The sequence below is a fragment of the Pseudochaenichthys georgianus genome, chromosome 12, assembly GCF_902827115.2.
Source record: "Pseudochaenichthys georgianus chromosome 12, fPseGeo1.2, whole genome shotgun sequence".
Lineage (NCBI taxonomy): Eukaryota > Metazoa > Chordata > Actinopteri > Perciformes > Channichthyidae > Pseudochaenichthys > Pseudochaenichthys georgianus.
This window is the reverse complement of record NC_047514.1, coordinates 4,121,228-4,137,951: the sequence shown is the minus strand read 5'-3', so window position 1 is coordinate 4,137,951 and position 16,724 is coordinate 4,121,228. Positions and strand designations below refer to the sequence as shown.

At 42.1% G+C, this 16,724-nt stretch overlaps 1 protein-coding gene across 1 annotated transcript in view; it reads left to right on the top strand.

Annotated features, from left to right (window-relative positions):
* The first annotated feature begins 1,000 nt into the window (after positions 1–1,000).
* Positions 1,001–16,724, top strand: part of npr2 (natriuretic peptide receptor 2) — a 71,031-nt gene continuing 55,307 nt past the window's right edge. Inside the window, exons 1-2 of the mRNA XM_034096166.1 lie at positions 1,001–2,027; positions 15,387–15,568. Coding sequence (XP_033952057.1) covers positions 1,331–2,027; positions 15,387–15,568 — 879 coding nt within the window. The 5' untranslated portion in view covers positions 1,001–1,330. The remainder of the gene's footprint in view (positions 2,028–15,386; positions 15,569–16,724) is intronic.

Here is a 16,724-nt window from a genome sequence, read left to right as displayed (position 1 = left end):
GCTTTCCTAAAACTCCATAAAATAGCAGCAAACACTTGCTAAAAAACATGTTTCGAAAACTACACGAGCGACCTCTTAATGATCCCAAAATTGCTCAACAGTTATTACCAATGGTTATTACGCACTGGTAACTGTAGCACAGGGGTTCTCAAAGTTTAGATGAGTGAGGGCCAATTTAGGTACCCAATATTGGATTGAGGGCCGCCCAAGAAAAACGGAACACAAAATAATTCCAAAACAAATCCTTTCTTTATTGTACTAACCAATTACCGCAACTCGTGAGATGCCTAGTTGCCATGCAACCAGTAGTCTAGTAAACTTTCCACAAACTGTCATTCATAATTTAGGAATGACAACCCAGGGGGCGCAGTTTTACCATTCTTAAATTCCATTCTAATTCTTACTAGATACAACCATGGAGGATTAAAATATAACACATGCATTTCAGCGTGTCACATTAATTTCGCGGGCCGCAAGAAACATTTCCGAGGGCCGCCATTGGCCCGCGGGCCGCACTTTGAGAACCCCTGCTGTAGCAGGTTTATACCTTATATATACAGTCTATACTGGTCGAATGGCAGGCAGGGGGCGACTCACGTCCGTTTTAAAAGCATTATTCATACACTGCAAAAAACAGGCATCTCAAATATTTTTACATTTAATTATATCCGTCGCTCTTTGATGTATTGTCACATTTATCCCTAAACATGAACAACTTGCCACCATGTCAACACAGGAACCTCTTGTTTCCAAATCAATTGTATTTGTGAGTTTGTCTTAAGAAACACAGATGTCATTCAGGTTCTGCCTTTAAGATAATCAATCTTTCATTTGTTAATCAGCACACATAGGTTCGACACTGACTTTATCTCAATTCGTCTAAAGAAGCACATTAGGTCACATGTTTACCTGAGTAATACTTATTTTAAACGCAATGGTCAGATGAGTAATGGACTCTTCTTGCAGTGTGTGACGTGCGGGGGCCGAGCTGAAGGCTGCTCTCATTTAAGTTGCAGTCATCTGGATGGATGTTATCACTCTCCGGGAGCCTGTCAGTGGAGCACCGTGCTGCGCTGGAGAAGTCTCTTTTGGAAGTAACGGGAACTTCACTCACCGTGGATTTACGCAGCGGAGACGCATGGCACCGCCGGACTGACACGACAGGATGATACCTTTACCGACTTTTAACGTTTGAAATAAAGAGAAACAGAGATTGGGGGAAGACGGACACTTATGGTGTGGTGTCAGGGTGCCACAGCCGGCCGTGTCTCCTCTCCAAACCGTGCGTACTTTCCTTTTGGGGGTTTGTTCCAAGCGGCTAGGACGCGACATGGGATGCAGAAGCGCGCGGGGATGGTGCCTGCTCCTTGCGCTGTCCTGCTGCCTGCTCCCGGGCTGCGGAGGTAATATTACGGTTGCGGTGATGCTCCCGGACAACCACGAGAAGTACCCGTGGGCTCTGCCGCGCGTCCTCCCCGCCATCCTCATGGCGAACGAGGACCTTCACGGCAAACACGGGCTACTTCTCGGCCACCACATCAACATCCTGAACTACAGCACCGAGGACCCCATAGCAGGATCGTGCGCCGAGAGCAGGGCGCAGGTCGTGGCCGTGGACGCCAAGCTCTACATCCGCCCGGACGCCTTCTTTGGACCCGGGTGCGTGTACCCACTGGCCTCCGTGGGGCGTTTTGCGTCCCACTGGAAACTCCCGCTGATCACCGCAGGAGGACCGGCGTACGGCTTCGACAAGCGGGACGAGTACCGGACCATCGTGCGCAGCGGGCCGTCCACCACCAAGCTGGGGGACTTTGCCAACGTCCTGCACACGCACTTCAACTGGACGTCTCGCGCCGTGGTGATCTTCCACGACATGCGGCATGACGACCGGCCGCACTACTTTCTGTCAGAGGGGATCTACCTGAACCTGAAGGAGGAGATGAACATCACGGTGGAGGCCCAGCCGTACCAGGACGACCTGAAGTACTACAAGGAGCATATTAGTTTCATGAAGGAGCGTGGGAGAAGTAAGTCCATGCTGAGGGAAAAGCGATTTAAAGTTGTGGCAAATTACGCATGACACACTGGTGGTTATACAAATGCGCATGCATATTGTGTCTATATCCCCTTAAAAACAATGTTATTTTTTTATTTTATCTATTTCCTGGGCTATCTTTTAGTTTCCTGCATGAGTGTGTGAACTTATCTGGAGACAGTGCAGATCACCAGCTGGTTACTATAAAGATAATGTCAGCGGATGGAGGAGGAAATTCCCTCTAAATGGATGATCTGGGAAACTGTTTAGTAACATTTATCCAACGCCTTCAGGCAGATTTATATCTGCTCTTTGTAGAAAAATGTCTTGAGTCGACCTGTGCCTGAGCTGCGTGGGAGGACAAATACTTGAAATATATCTGTTTTATTTAGTGCATTGACATGAGGTGGCTTACAATGGGAGATTCCACTCTATGGAGAAGTCGGAGTGTATTTCCCAGCAGATACAAACAGGGGTTGGGAGGAATAGGTGCAGGGAAAGCCTGTTTATTTCGGAGTTATTACAGAGGAATGTTTAGGCTGTGGGCAGTCTGCTGCTGCTGCTGCTGCTGCTGCTGCTGCTTTATTGCCTGCGGAAGACCACCACCTGCGCTCTTTACGGGAACAGAGAGGCGCGTGGGTTTGTGATATGGGTGCCCTCTCAGACTTAACACGCATTGTGTGTGAGGTTTACTTTACGCATTCTTGCAGCTGCCGGTCTCCTGTAACGATTGAGAGCTCTAGCGAATAGTCGACTGATCGATCAATCAATCCATGGGCAAACACATTTTGTTAATCGGGTTCTATATTGAGATTGATTTCATGCAAAAATGTCAGATTTCCTTATTTTATCCATTTTATATCTTCATAAAATGAATATATTTTGGATTTGGAGTGACAAAATAAGACATTTAAATACATTAAATACAAACGACATTTTTCACTATTTTCTGACATGTTATAGTCAGAAGAACTGTTATTCTAGAAAATAACTCAGATGAATCGATGTCGTTGCAGCCATGATGAAAATCCAAGAGAAAGTGAATGCTTAACCCTGTGCTGATAAAGGAAACGTTTTTTTTAATTATTATTTCTAGTTGAGATTGAAAAGTTTTCCGATACTAAATATGTCAGGATGAATTTAGGGGAAAGGTGTGTAAAAAGATGCAGATGACAGCTAGAATATTTATTTTCGATGGATTGATGCAGCCATAAAAAACATGTCAGTCTTGGGATTAAATATTATTTTCTGTGGAAACATCAAATAGCTTAAATGAGAAGCTGAAGTAAGATGATACAGAATGTCAGCAGTGTGGAATAACCTGATTTCCAACCCTTAAAGCTTATCGAGAAAGGGAACTACATAGAACACATTTAGAAATATTTGCAAAACTAATTTTGTGTTTAACAAATGAACATCACAGCTGTTTTGTTGATGAGGCGTAAATCACACAGCGGCTGTTAAATCACTCGTCGCCGTTCTCGCTTTAAGTTTAATTAACTGGAAACATTGTGAGGTTCTCTTCATCATCACTGCTGTAGTGAAAAGTTAATTGTGTGATTATTATGGCTGGTGTGTGAGCGCAGCTGCACATGTGTTGGTGTATGAGGAGAGAGAGAGAGAGAGAGAGAGAGAGAGAGAGAGAGAGAGAGTTCAGCTGAATAATTTACCCAGTGTATCATTTCTAAAAATGTACCCATTTCTAGTTTTAACGTTCAAGTAATAAAAGTTAAAATGTTTGATGAATAACAGCCTAATGCAGTGACACAGTGCAGTTTACCTTTCTGTTTTGTCATGACAGTGGGGTTTGATTGGACTTTAAATAACACCAATGACTCGTGACTCAAGCTGCAACAAGTCCTTCAACTCATACGACCAAATATGCCGATTGTTCAGGCCCAATTATTACGACCAAATATGTTGTTTGTTCAAGCGCTTAATACGTCCTGCTCCCATTGAATTCAAACGTTACAGATGGTCGTTTATTCACAAATAACCCTCTCTGTAAAATCCTAAATTGTAGGATAGTTTGGCCATTAAAACGCTTTTTGATTAGATTTCTAGCGAGAAGTGTATATTGTACTTTTAGAATCCACGTCCAGTCAATATGTAGGATATATAGTTTGATAGATCTTACGAAGATGATTTGAGGAATGTGGCAGCCTCCATGTAAAGTTACGGGGTGAAAACAGTATTTCCGGTCTCAACGTTTTCATAATAAAACCAATGAATGCGTTGAAGCTTGGCGGTGGGCGTGTCTGAAGCTTGGGGAGTTAACGTGACCAACGCGACCAACAACCAATCACATGAATCTCATGTTATTATAGAATTACATTGCATTCCATGCTGGCTAAATATACTGTCTATGCCTGCTAGCTGTCCATTCAAACAAAGTACACTGGATATAAACTCCCCAAACAGGCGAAAACCTACCAGTTTCACCCACTGTCTCTGCCACCTCCCTCCATGCCTGGCTCCTCCGGTTTGTATCCCGGTAGGTGAACAGGGACTGGTCATACAACACCGGGTGATTCCCTACCGCTACAATGATTTTGTCCTCCATTTTTTGGAACATGAGGAAATGACCTGCGGTATGGCTCTCCCAGCATACACGCGGTTTGATTGGCTAGCGCTTGTACTGGCAGATTTGCATAAACGGGATTTGATTGGCTGACGCTTCCGTCGAAGCTTCAAAAGTAGAACAAGTAGCTTTGCTCCCACAATGCAGTTCGGCAAAGCGTGACCTCACCCCATTCAAAGTGAATAGGCAGAAGCGTTGAAGCTTCAATGCACGTGTGTAGGGGCCGTAACAGTACGGAGACGCTTCCCATTTACTTTGAATGGGGTGACGTCAAGCTTTGCCGAACTGCATTGTGGTTCCGTCGCGTCGCTTTGCCTCCGTTGCTCGCTTTGAAAGTTGAGAAAAGTTCAACTTTTCAAGCGTCGACGGAAGCGCCAGCCAATCAAATCCTATGCCAGTACAAGCGCTAGCCAATCAAACCGCGAGCTTGTGTGTCCGGGGCGGGAGATTAATGTGATTGGTTGTTGGTCCGCGCCAGACACGCCCACCGGCAAGCTTCAATGCGACGGAACCGTTTGGACGATACGTTAGCGTTAGGGACTTGATTATGAACCTGCCCAGGTGGCTGTGTGGACGGCACTGATAAACAAAGCATAAAGGGCCGTCAAAACATGAAATACGTATGAGTTGTCCTGGAAATACCTATTTACATTTTGATTTCCTTTAGTTTGCAAAACATGTTTGCTCCTCTGGTTCAGATAGTTATCTTAAAAACACTTAGGGCAATGTGAATAGACTCACTGTGTAATGTTGTTGTGGTAAACCTCTAATGGCGTGTTTCCACTGCAGCGGGTAGCTCGCTTTAAGCGTGCCGAGCCGTGCGGGCCCGTTTTTGGTTGCGCTTCCACTTGGCCTAGTTTTGGCCCGGGCTACTTTTTCACCTTTATTCTGGCCCGACTAAATCGTGGTTCTAGGGCCAGGAACAACCAGGCTGAGTCGGGCTGAGTATGCTAAACTAGAGAGAGAGTCCCTACAACTACAACAAGATGTGTCACAACCTTAAGGAGAACCCAAATGCAGCACTCGAGAAACCAAGGAGAATTGGTAATAAACTTTATTGGAGATTCCACTGGATCTGAGGAATACCAACCGAGCAGTTTATCGCACCGGAGGACAGCGGGCAAAAGGTGAGTCAGGGACAGGCAGAGAGTCAGGGAGTAAGCGAGGCGGTCAGCGTAGATACAGGCAGGGTCGGATAACAGGCCAGACAGTCGAGGGACAGGCAGGATCAGGAAACAGGCAGAGCAGGCAGGTCGGGGACAGGCAGGGTCGGAACCGGGTAGGCAATCTAGTATCAAACGCGGGAAAGACAAGCATGAGGCAAAGTACAATCTGACAAAGAGTGTGTGTAAGGTGCGGGTTTAAATACTGGCAGAAGCTAATGGGTGCAGAAGAGAAAGAGAGTGAGCTAACGAGTGGGTGTGGAAAACAGGTGAGACAGGTGAATGGAAAACTACTGGTGAATGATGGAGCAGACTACAACAAGATGAACATATTTGACCGTGATTTAATTGTAATACACGTTTCAAAATAACGAAGTAACAACATACTGATACCGGTTAGTAAAAACCATGAATTAATGCTTTGACAAGTCTGCAGACAGACGGCAGGCGAAAAACCCTTTTAAAATGCCTGTTTTCTAAATGGAGCTTGGCTAAGCTAACGTTGTATATGCTCCGACCGTCCACACTCACAACAACGGCCTATACAGACATAAATAAACCAGCGACTGTATTCGCCATGACACAGACAGTCTGTGGTTTGTATTTGTTTAACTTGTGTCTAGTTTCTGAACAGATATGAGGAGCTGTGAGCTTGAGTGCTAAGAGCTAACGGCTGTGTTGTTTTTTGGGGCGCTCATTGAAGATGACGTCACGGCTCCGCCTACACTGCGTTACTATAGTAACTGCCCCAGTTCCTAAACTGTAATGGAAGCGCAGCGTTAAAGTGAGCCGGGCCTAATAAGGCCTAACCAAACCGAGTGAGGCCTGCAGTGGAAACGCGCCATGAGTAAAGGTGGAAAAATTGAACTAAATTGAACTAAACCCCAATAATGAAGCGTTCAGTGTTTCAAAAATATGTATCTCCCTTTAGTCCTGGGAGCGTTTGGAGGTAATCACATTTGGAAACAACTCAACATCTCAGAGCAAAATTTGGTCCAAGCAGTAATTCTTGTGGTTTCTGGCGCTGTGAGACAAACAAGAGTTTTAAACTGCTTAACCTGTTGTTACAGGTATCAACAAATAATGTATCAACAAATAATGTAATAAACACAGAGTAAAGGTAATTAAAGGGTGGTGCCGCAGCAGCAAGGGGAAGAGGTGAAAGGTGCCGGGTGCCAAACACCTTCCGTTTACACCCCCCCTCTTTCCCAAATGAATTATGGAACTACCGCAGTGAGCTGGAGGTCACGGAAGCTAATGGTTTTGTCAGGGCTTGTCCCGGCTTGGCGTTGATCTCACTTCTCTCCCATCAGATCACCCCCGGTCTATCAGCGCTGTAAAGTCACCCCACGGTTGGGTTCAAACGGCGAGAGGCTGAGCAGGGATGGGAAAGGAAAACGGGGGCTTTTAAAATGAAGCTACACATCGTTGAAGCTTTGACAGATGACCAAGTAATTGCTTGCTTTTGCAGCGCTTCACCCCCCTGCCATGACCACCACCTCTAATTCCTCAAATTCCTCGTTTTTGAACCTGGAAAAATGCACATGCGGGAAGCAACCAATGACACTTACTTACGTTTTTATGAATCTAACTTGAGTATTTTCCCTTATATAATGCTTTATGTTATTCCTCCTTAGAATTGTATTTGACTCCTTCTGACTGCTGGAAATTGTTTTCTGATTTTACATTTTATAAGCCTGTGGTTCCCAAACGGTGTGCCGCGGCACACTGGTGTGCCGTGAGGCAAGTCCGGGTGTGCCGTGGGATTTTGTGACAACCATACGTTATTATTGCAATATACAACTACATAAAAATAATTATTTTTTTATTTACTATATCAGTACTTTGTAGGTTTATATGTACGTAATCTGCGCGACTACATCTCCACCTGCAGTGCTGCATAAACATGGCTGAGTCAGCGATAACTCTCGAGGGGTGGAGGACGTATGCCCATTATTTTGAGTTCATCCGAAGAATAGACAGGAATGTGACGGTGAGGTGCAAACTGTGTCCAGGCCAGAAGCTGTTATCCACTGCTGTAAACACCACGTCAAACCTCAACAAGCACCTGCAAAGAACACATGCTAAGGTGGAGCTACCGCACACGCTATGTGTCTGTTCTTCTTCTCTGTCTTCCGGTTGTTGCCTGTTTTGAATGACGAATACACACTACCGCCGCCTGCTGGTAAGGAGAGTTATTGCCACTCACGCATGCGCAGTTCGTACGTGCTCGGCTGAAGTCTTTGCGGTGTCTGGTTCCAGCGCAACACATGGCCAACACGCAGGAGAACACGCCGACGCAACAGAGTGAGCAGAGGTAGACTGCGCAAAATATACAGATAGTAGGAGACAGAGAACAGCCACGGTCAGATAGGAACACATTCAGGATGGAAACTGAACTAAAGAGAACATTTGAAACTTTAGCAGTCTGCGTGATCTGCCTGCAGGGAGGGGCGGGCCGGCCCTGCGAGTAAAGTAACGAGTTACTTTATGTAGAGAGTAACGAAGTAGTGTAATACTTAAGTAATATGTAATATGTAATATATTACTTTTTTTTAGTAACGACTCTGCTGAAATGTTACATTTATAATTTGTAGTTCAGGACCATGGACAATGCAGCTTCCTTGCATTGACAGTTATCTGTGTCTCATTTTTAATGTTGTGACCTGTCTGGTTTAAATGAGTGTGTTGCTGATGAAGCCTAATTTGATAACGTTTCAAATTCATTTCTGATATAGTTGTCTTTGTTACATTTTATTTGGCATTTGTAAATAAATATGCACATTTACAGATATTTTACATATGAGTGATAACACGTGTTATCAGGGCTATTTTGCACAATAGGTGTGCCTTGAGATTTTGACTTGTCCTTTGGTGTGCCTTGGGCACAAAAAGTTTGGGAACCACTGTTATAAGCTACCAAACAATCTCCCGGGCCAGTGTGGCCACAGTAGTCAGAACAGGAATAGTAGGTTAATATAAGGGGGCTTAGTGGCTGTTTGGGGTCAGATTTGATCTTTATTCAACCGGCTTTAATTAAAAATGTCTTGTATCCTGTTGCTTTGTGACTGGTAGTCTGAACACAGTGTCTACAGCCCTGCTAGCGGCTCTGTGAGGGTGATCATGCTAACATCAGATTGCTAATAGCGTCAATGCTAACATGCTGATGTTTGGCAGGTGTTAACATTTACCATGTTCACCATCTAAGTTTAGGGTGTTATCATGCTAACACTGAACACTAAATCAAACAAAAAACTTGATGTATAGTTTAATTATTTATATCGTTTTAGTTGGTTTGTGTTGTGATGAAGTGGTGATCCCCGACTTGTCATCCAGCGCCATCATAAGGTCAATATGTTCAAGCCATTACAAGTCCTTCTCTATTTACTTTTAACATCTGTTTGGGGATCCAGACTGAGGACATTTTGCACTTAAATGACTGTACATTTTGACTTTACAGTAAACAACAACTCTATCAATGTAGCATGGATGAGGAAGTATTGTTATTAGATTGAAAAAAAGTGTGAATTTGCCACTGGCGGTGTACAAGCATAACACATAGTGGATGGATGGTGGAGTCAACAGGGTTATTCTCCATAGGCAACATGATAGAATATGGCTGTTTTCTAAATGTCTACAACTCAGAAGGGCACGGTTTATGTGAAAGCCACAATCCATTTTAGACAGTGCTTTTCTTGCGCTGTAGAGGAGAGTTTTACCTTTCAGCTGAACCGAAAATCATAGCAGGAATCTCAGATATATGGATTTTTAAAACCAAAAGTATCTGTATTGTTCTCCGATCCTTTAAGTGAAGGTTTGGAGCCTGTTTGCTATCTCTGGTGCAGTGTGAGATAAAAGCAGCACTCAGAACACTGAATATATTCCATCTCCCATCACATTTTGACACTCTCACCTTAATGCTTTTTAGTCCATTATTAGCAAAAAGAAGTGGAAGGAAATATCAGGCCGTGTTATGGTTTTTCATTTAGTTTTTTCAAGTAAATGTGCCAGTTTGTAGGGAGCAGTCAGTGATGAAAAGAGTGTCCTCTGTGTAATTACAGAAGGTTAGAGTTTAAGGTGTTGTTTCACAGATAAACCTTTTGCCAACAGAGGCAGAGCATTATGTCGTGTAGTTTACAACAGAGCCGTAAAACCCCCCAGACAGATACGAGCATAAAGCAACAAAGTGCTGGAGGATAATCGTCTTTGAAAAGGATTCTGCTCGAAGACAAACATGACACAGTGTCGTGTTAGAAAGTCAAACACATTCCAGCTGTGACAAAAACACGTTGAGTGAAGTAATTGGTTTGCTTTCTGTTTGCACTTGCCTGTTGTTATCTATGGAGCCTTCCAAAACAGTGAAATGTCACAATTTATAAGTGCCGGGGCACTAAGACATTTGGTGATGATTAATGCTTTTTGTGTTAATGTAATAGCAGTTAAAACAGGACCAGTCAAATTTGACCGCGAACACCAAAGTAAGGGGGGGGGGAACGAAGACAATAGGAGGGTTAAAAGGACAATCTGGCAATTCCAACACCAATTAGCTTCTTTTCAAAACTTGATAATAAAGTCTTTTTTTCTTCTAATTTCTTGACACAGTATGTTCACTTTTTACTGATTCTGTTAGAGAAGTGTTAAATTCACTTGGTAATCATGATCGTTTTTGTGGATGAAGTTTGCGATGCATTAGACAGCGGTTTTACAACTAAACAGATTGCAAACTCTGAAAACTACTTTTGGCTGGGATTGTTGGGAGGCTTTTAAAATGGATGAATCTGGATCATCTTTTACGGAGAAAAATGTTTCGATGTTTCCCCCCAAAATCGTCTGGCTCCATCTTTACTCTCTTTGATTTACAGAGGTCTGTGATGGAACCGATGTCTACTGCTAATAAATTAGCTTCTGTCAGATAATTAGCCAGTGAATTTTACTTTGAAGTAACAGGGGTGTTATCATAAAAATACCAAATCTTACAAAATGTCACTTAAAGACTTGTATACCTCTAGAGCAGTAAACATCAAACTTTAAATATGATCAAACATGCTGCACCTTGTCCTGTGACACATTAATACATCTAAAGGTAATCAGAGTCCTATGTAGGAATGTTGGACTCCAAAAAGAAACCAATAACAGAAAGTACAATGAATCCATCAATAAATAGAGTCAAAAATGGAAAGTTTGATACAACCGCATGGAAATATATTAGCAACAGCCAGCAACAAGTATTCCCTTTGGACTTAGTTGTAATATTTCTTTCCACACTTCAGACATTATCTTTAGAAAAGGAAGTGTGGAACGCTGAAAAAACATCGCTCAACGTCATACGCTCTGTTTTTCAGCTTTCATGAATAATCTTTGACTATTTGGATAATTCTTTACCTCATGCCATTCTTCCTTTTTGCAAAGTCCTGGAGAATCATTATCTTGAAGCATGGCAGACTGTTGTTGTCCAGGAGAAAGAACTAAGAGAGCTCTCACATTGTCATATCGATGGGTTTTTGTGTTTGTGTTTTATAACAGAAAATGTTTTTAAAATGTTCTTTGCATTCAGCCGCCAAATTCGCATTGCAACGACAAAATCACAGGTTGTAAAGTCCAGTAGTTAATGCGGAAAAGTACGTTTGCTCTCCTGCAATATTGAGAAAACAATACAAAAGTTACCTCCTAAGTGGAGGTACAAATGACACACGGTTATATACTATTCTTCAATATTGGACTTCATAACAAGCCTGCAGTGTAGCGGATCAGCACTGATTATCATACTGGAGTCTGTGTGGTGGAATAAGTTGTACCAAACAATTTAATGTACTTTTGTATGGAGTGAAGCCACGGCAGGTCCATATATTGGCGACTGCTACAACATAGGAGGACATTTCCCCCGGCTGTGCAGTACATTTATTTTGGAGGTGCTCCAGGAGACAGCAGGACTCCTTGGCACGGAGAACCTTGTTGGACGGGACGAGGGTTGGGGTCTAAGCAGCAGCCGACTTTGGTCTCACACATGAGGAAATGTCTGCTAACTGGGAGGACTGCCTGGGAGCTGGCAGCACCCGCTCTGACATACACTGCGAGTGGAAATAATGCCATGTTTCTTTTTTATTCATGACTCAACAGCAGGAAGGTGTAGGTGGCAGGGTGGAAGGAATGGACAGAGACACTGTCAGAGCTTGTAACAGAAGTCTCGATTCCTGCACCAGTGTCCTTGAACAAGTCTAATTGAGGTGAAAGCTAAACTGTGTGTTCCTGTTTGAATAGGCATTATGTTCTGAAGTCTAATGCTTTTTTAGATGCCAACCAAAATGTGCCAATAGTTTTTCTTAGCCTATTAACCAAAAGGTATGGAACGTTGTTCAGCTCTGTGTTTAAACTTGGGATTCTCTACCTAGTGTTGTTGAAACTTGGGTTTTGGAAATAGTACCAATAGTTTCACGGGAACTTGAACAGTAGGCAGAAAACATAACTCTGTGTTGCACAACATACGAGAATCTGACAATGACTAAGAGAAAATGTAAGCAGAAGCTGAACTAATGGGGGAATAAAGTGTGGGTATACATGAGGCCAGGTAGCTGCAGGGTTAATGGGGCACCGTTGGAACTAGTAAGGCCAGGACGAACAATCAAAACAGTTGGGGATAGAAAGACAGGAAGTTAACACAGATATGACAGATTGAGAACACTTCTAAATAAAAACAAGGAACAGATTACCTAGAAAACAGGATCATGACAAGTAGTACTGATCTGACGAGACTACCCTACGCAACGTATCACTTATGCATCTCGGGTTCATACGTAACTTCAATTTTAACGTAACAAACGTACATATTTTACCCCAACCACAATCTTTTCCTAAACAGAGTAGCTTTGTTTGAATTGGCAACGTTAGCCACGTGTTTGAAGTCAATTAGGACTACCTTTATGTTGAAAAATTATGCCAAAGAGGTACCAAGTGGCAGTCAATTGGAAACAGTAAACTTTAAAGTGTTGACGTTCAACATTTTGTTGATCAATCCGTCCATGACTTTCTCCTCCTCCTGCTGAAGGGCTTTGGCAATTTAAAGTAAACATGTGTTGGTTTGGGAAAATGATGAAAGGTCTGATGCCATTGCTTTTCTTGGTAGGATAGTTTCTTTTGAGTTCCTTTCCTTGGTTCCTTTGGTTATTGCCACCTTGAGAAGTCCTTTGATCCAACATCACGATTTGTGGCTTATTTTGGGGGAAAACATGTTCTGGCAAACCCTGGCATCTGTTTAAATCCAACATTTGCAACACTCGAAAAGTACATGGAGCAAAAGAGCAAAGTTTGAGGACTTCCAGAACTGTCAAAAACTTGTTTTTTTGAAAGCAGCAATAATGTCGACAGAATCAAAGTTCACCTGAGGCAAAAAAAAGCGGATTGAAATGTCTGGCTGGATATTTAATATCTCGATCCAAGTGTATTATCCACTATATGTGTCACACTGTTGATTTCAAGATGTGTAACTACTAGAAAAGGTGAAACATGTCTTTGGGCTCTGGTTTTAACAGATACTATTGGTCAGTTAGAGGGGTTGCAGAAAGGATCTGACACACATTGCTCCAGTGGACCTTTGAGCAGATGGTGAGCTGGCCCGGCACACGACCTTACATCTGGCATTTATTCATGTATGCTTACCGCTTGTTGTGAGTGTAAATAATCAAATATGGCTTACTGCTGAAACGAGAAATAAACAGGTGTTCAAACTAATTCAGATCTGGACACAAATTCAGAACAGTGTGTTTTCCTGTGGTGTAAATGTGGCCTGTGACTTTGCATGCGTCCAACAACGGTCAAATCTCTATTTTGTTAAGCAATTGTTGTCTATTGTCGACACCTGAATGTTTTGTTTACCTAAATAAAGTATGTTTACCATTGTTATATCCTTATTTCAGCCTGTTTTAATGATTATCTTGAGTGTAACTATAAGAGAGTAGTCGTGGGTAAGAAAATATTGATGCATTGAGTATCGCAATATTATGATTTCTGATAGCGTAGTAATTCCCGAAAACATTGTTTGTCAAGATTTTTGTTGTTATTAATTACATGCAATTATTTGGGTCAGAAGGATCAGATTCTCTAAAGCAGTGGATATTCCATTCCTCACATACTTAATGTATATATCAGTGTTTCCCACAGATCTGAAATATACTTGGGCGGGTGGTGGCAGCGGGCAGCGGGCAGGGGGGGGGGGTGCCCGAAAAAAATAAAAAGTTTTAACAACATGTTTATTTATTGACTTGTCATTCCTGTATAATCATTTTGCGCAAAGATGGCACTGTTTGTCAGAGCACTTCATCCTTCTGGGATTTCATGAAGAACAGCTCCAACGCCTGTGTGTATGGGAACACCTCTGGTGCTGGTCCATTAACTGCCAGTGTTTCCACAGATCTGTTTCCCACATATCTGAAATAGCGGTAGTGGTGGTAGCGGGGGGAGCGAACAGGTACAGGCAGGGCCCATAATGATAGCCCTATAGTTTAAATCTACATACATACATACATTTCAATAATCATAAAATCATGGCCATAACCAATAACATACCATTTCCAATATGAAAAAAACACTGAAACTTGTTTATTAATTTATTTTTGGTTCATTTATAGTTGTGAGTGTGTCTGTGCTCCTGAATCAGCCTCTCCTGTCTCCCTCCTCTCCCCCCTGCTCCTCTTTGAGGCAGCAGCAAAGACTAGTTTTCTCTCAACAAGTTTTAAAAGTGTATCTTACCTTTTTTCACCTTAATATGTGTTTACATAACTGGTGACCACACCGTTTGAGACCCACTGAGAACTTAGACTAAGTTAACTATCTAAACACTCAGAGAGTCCTTTACCTCACCTGAGCTGAGCTTATCCCGAGCTTGAATGACACACAGAGACCAATCAAGGGCTTTGATCTATGGTCTGTATGACAGTGGCCATGTCGGCAGGCCACATCATGTGGACAGCCAGTCACCCTGTGTGAGGCACCCTGTGTGAGGCAGGCCACTTAACCTTTTTAATGTGCAATACCATGTATTTTTATGCTGCTGCAACACAAACATTTCCCAAATAGGGATCAATAAAATACTTCTTATCTTATCTTATGCGATCTATATACAATGACAGTTTTGCTCAAATTTGATTTAAAAATAAAATCCCAATATGTCGCCTTGCTGACATCGTTTGGAAATCGAAATTGAATCCAACAATTCTTAAACGTGTTTAATGAAAAGCAACCTTTTGAAGAAGTCAGTGCTAAAGATGAACATAATTGTTTTGTTTACTTTACTTAAATTTCTGTTGTTTTTTTACTTAACACAAAGGAGTTTCTAAGTTGTAGTGTTTACTTGTGATTATTTTATCTTGGGTTGCAAATAATGGTTACTATAATTAAAGATTGACATTGAATCATTTATTTCGCTCATCGTCCCTGCGTTGCCTTTCTTGTTTTACTTATGTTTCTCAAAATTCAACCCTTTATCATTTACGGAACATATTTGTGAATTTACAGGAATCGTTTTTTTGTGTGAAAATGGAAAAGAGGCCTAACGTTTAATCTTTGGCTCCATACAAATACTAATAAATGTGTTTTATTGTTGTTTTCTCTACAGTTGTGTACATCTGCGGGCCCCTGGACACTTTCCTCAGCATCATGAAACTGTTTCAGAGCGAGATCCAGGACCCAGAAAACTACGCTATTTTCTATCTGGACGTGTTTGCGGAGAGCTTGACCGAAGGGAAACCGTGGCAGAACTCCGACCCCGACTGGGCCGATCCCATCAAGGTCTTCAAGGTGAAACACACACAGACACACAGTGTTTGGCAACAAGCATGCATATGTTAAAGTGATACATTGAGACAGACAGTGTTCGCATTCTTTCTAGATTTACTGTCAGAGTTTCACCCGCTTTGTAATTGGAGGCAGGAAATAATAGAAGACCGAAACCACAATTTGGCATGAGAAATTGATGTCCCTGACGATGCATATTTTATTCCTGCTTCTGCTAATTTTCTCTCTAAATCCCATAATCTCGATCAGGCTTTACTTACTGAATAACTCCTTAAATCCAAATTAGAAGTGCTAGTTAAATACTTTCAAAATCAATTTTCTTTAATTAAATATCACTTTTTCCACAAAGTTTCCTCATATTTATGGGAAGCTTTTATGGTAATCACATGATGTCTCTCAAAGGACAAGGAGCCCTCAATCCTTTCGACCACATTAAGGCTCGAGATTACATAAATAAATGGAGGGGATGTGTGTCATCGGACATTATTCAGCCCTTTTTAAATGAGTGCATGAGACATAATAGAGTGGGCGCACACGTGTTGCTTCGTCTAATCTATCTCCTTGAATGTCAAACATGCCTTTAATTAATTCTTTAATTCAGGGTTTGATGGAGAGTGGCTTCGTGAATATGGATGGATATCCTCGTGGATTCATCTTCCTATTATATACACACATGCATTTCCAAACATTTGGACTACCTATGTTGCAAATGTATTATCTTTTCAATTTACACACGGCATCTATTGCACGTCTGTCCGTCCTGGGAGAGGGATCCCTCCTCTGTTGCTCTCCCTGAGGTTTCTCCCATTTTTCCCTTTAAACTGGGTTTTCTTTGGAAGTTTTTCCTTGTACGATGTGAGGGTCTAAGGACAGAGGGTGTCGTATTGTCATACTGATATTCTGTACACACTGTGAAGACCACTGAGACAAATGTAACATTTGTGATATTGGGCTATATAAATAAACATTGATTGATTGATTGATATAAATCTCAGGCATGGTGAACATTTCTGTCATAATGGCCTGACTAAAAGGCTTAAAACAAGAAACATTAACATAAGAATGAAATGGAAATGTATGTATTTCTTTGCTTTCCGTTTTAAAGTAATTAAATGTTCTCAAACCCTCTTAGTCTTAACATTTTTACTATTTTTTCTAA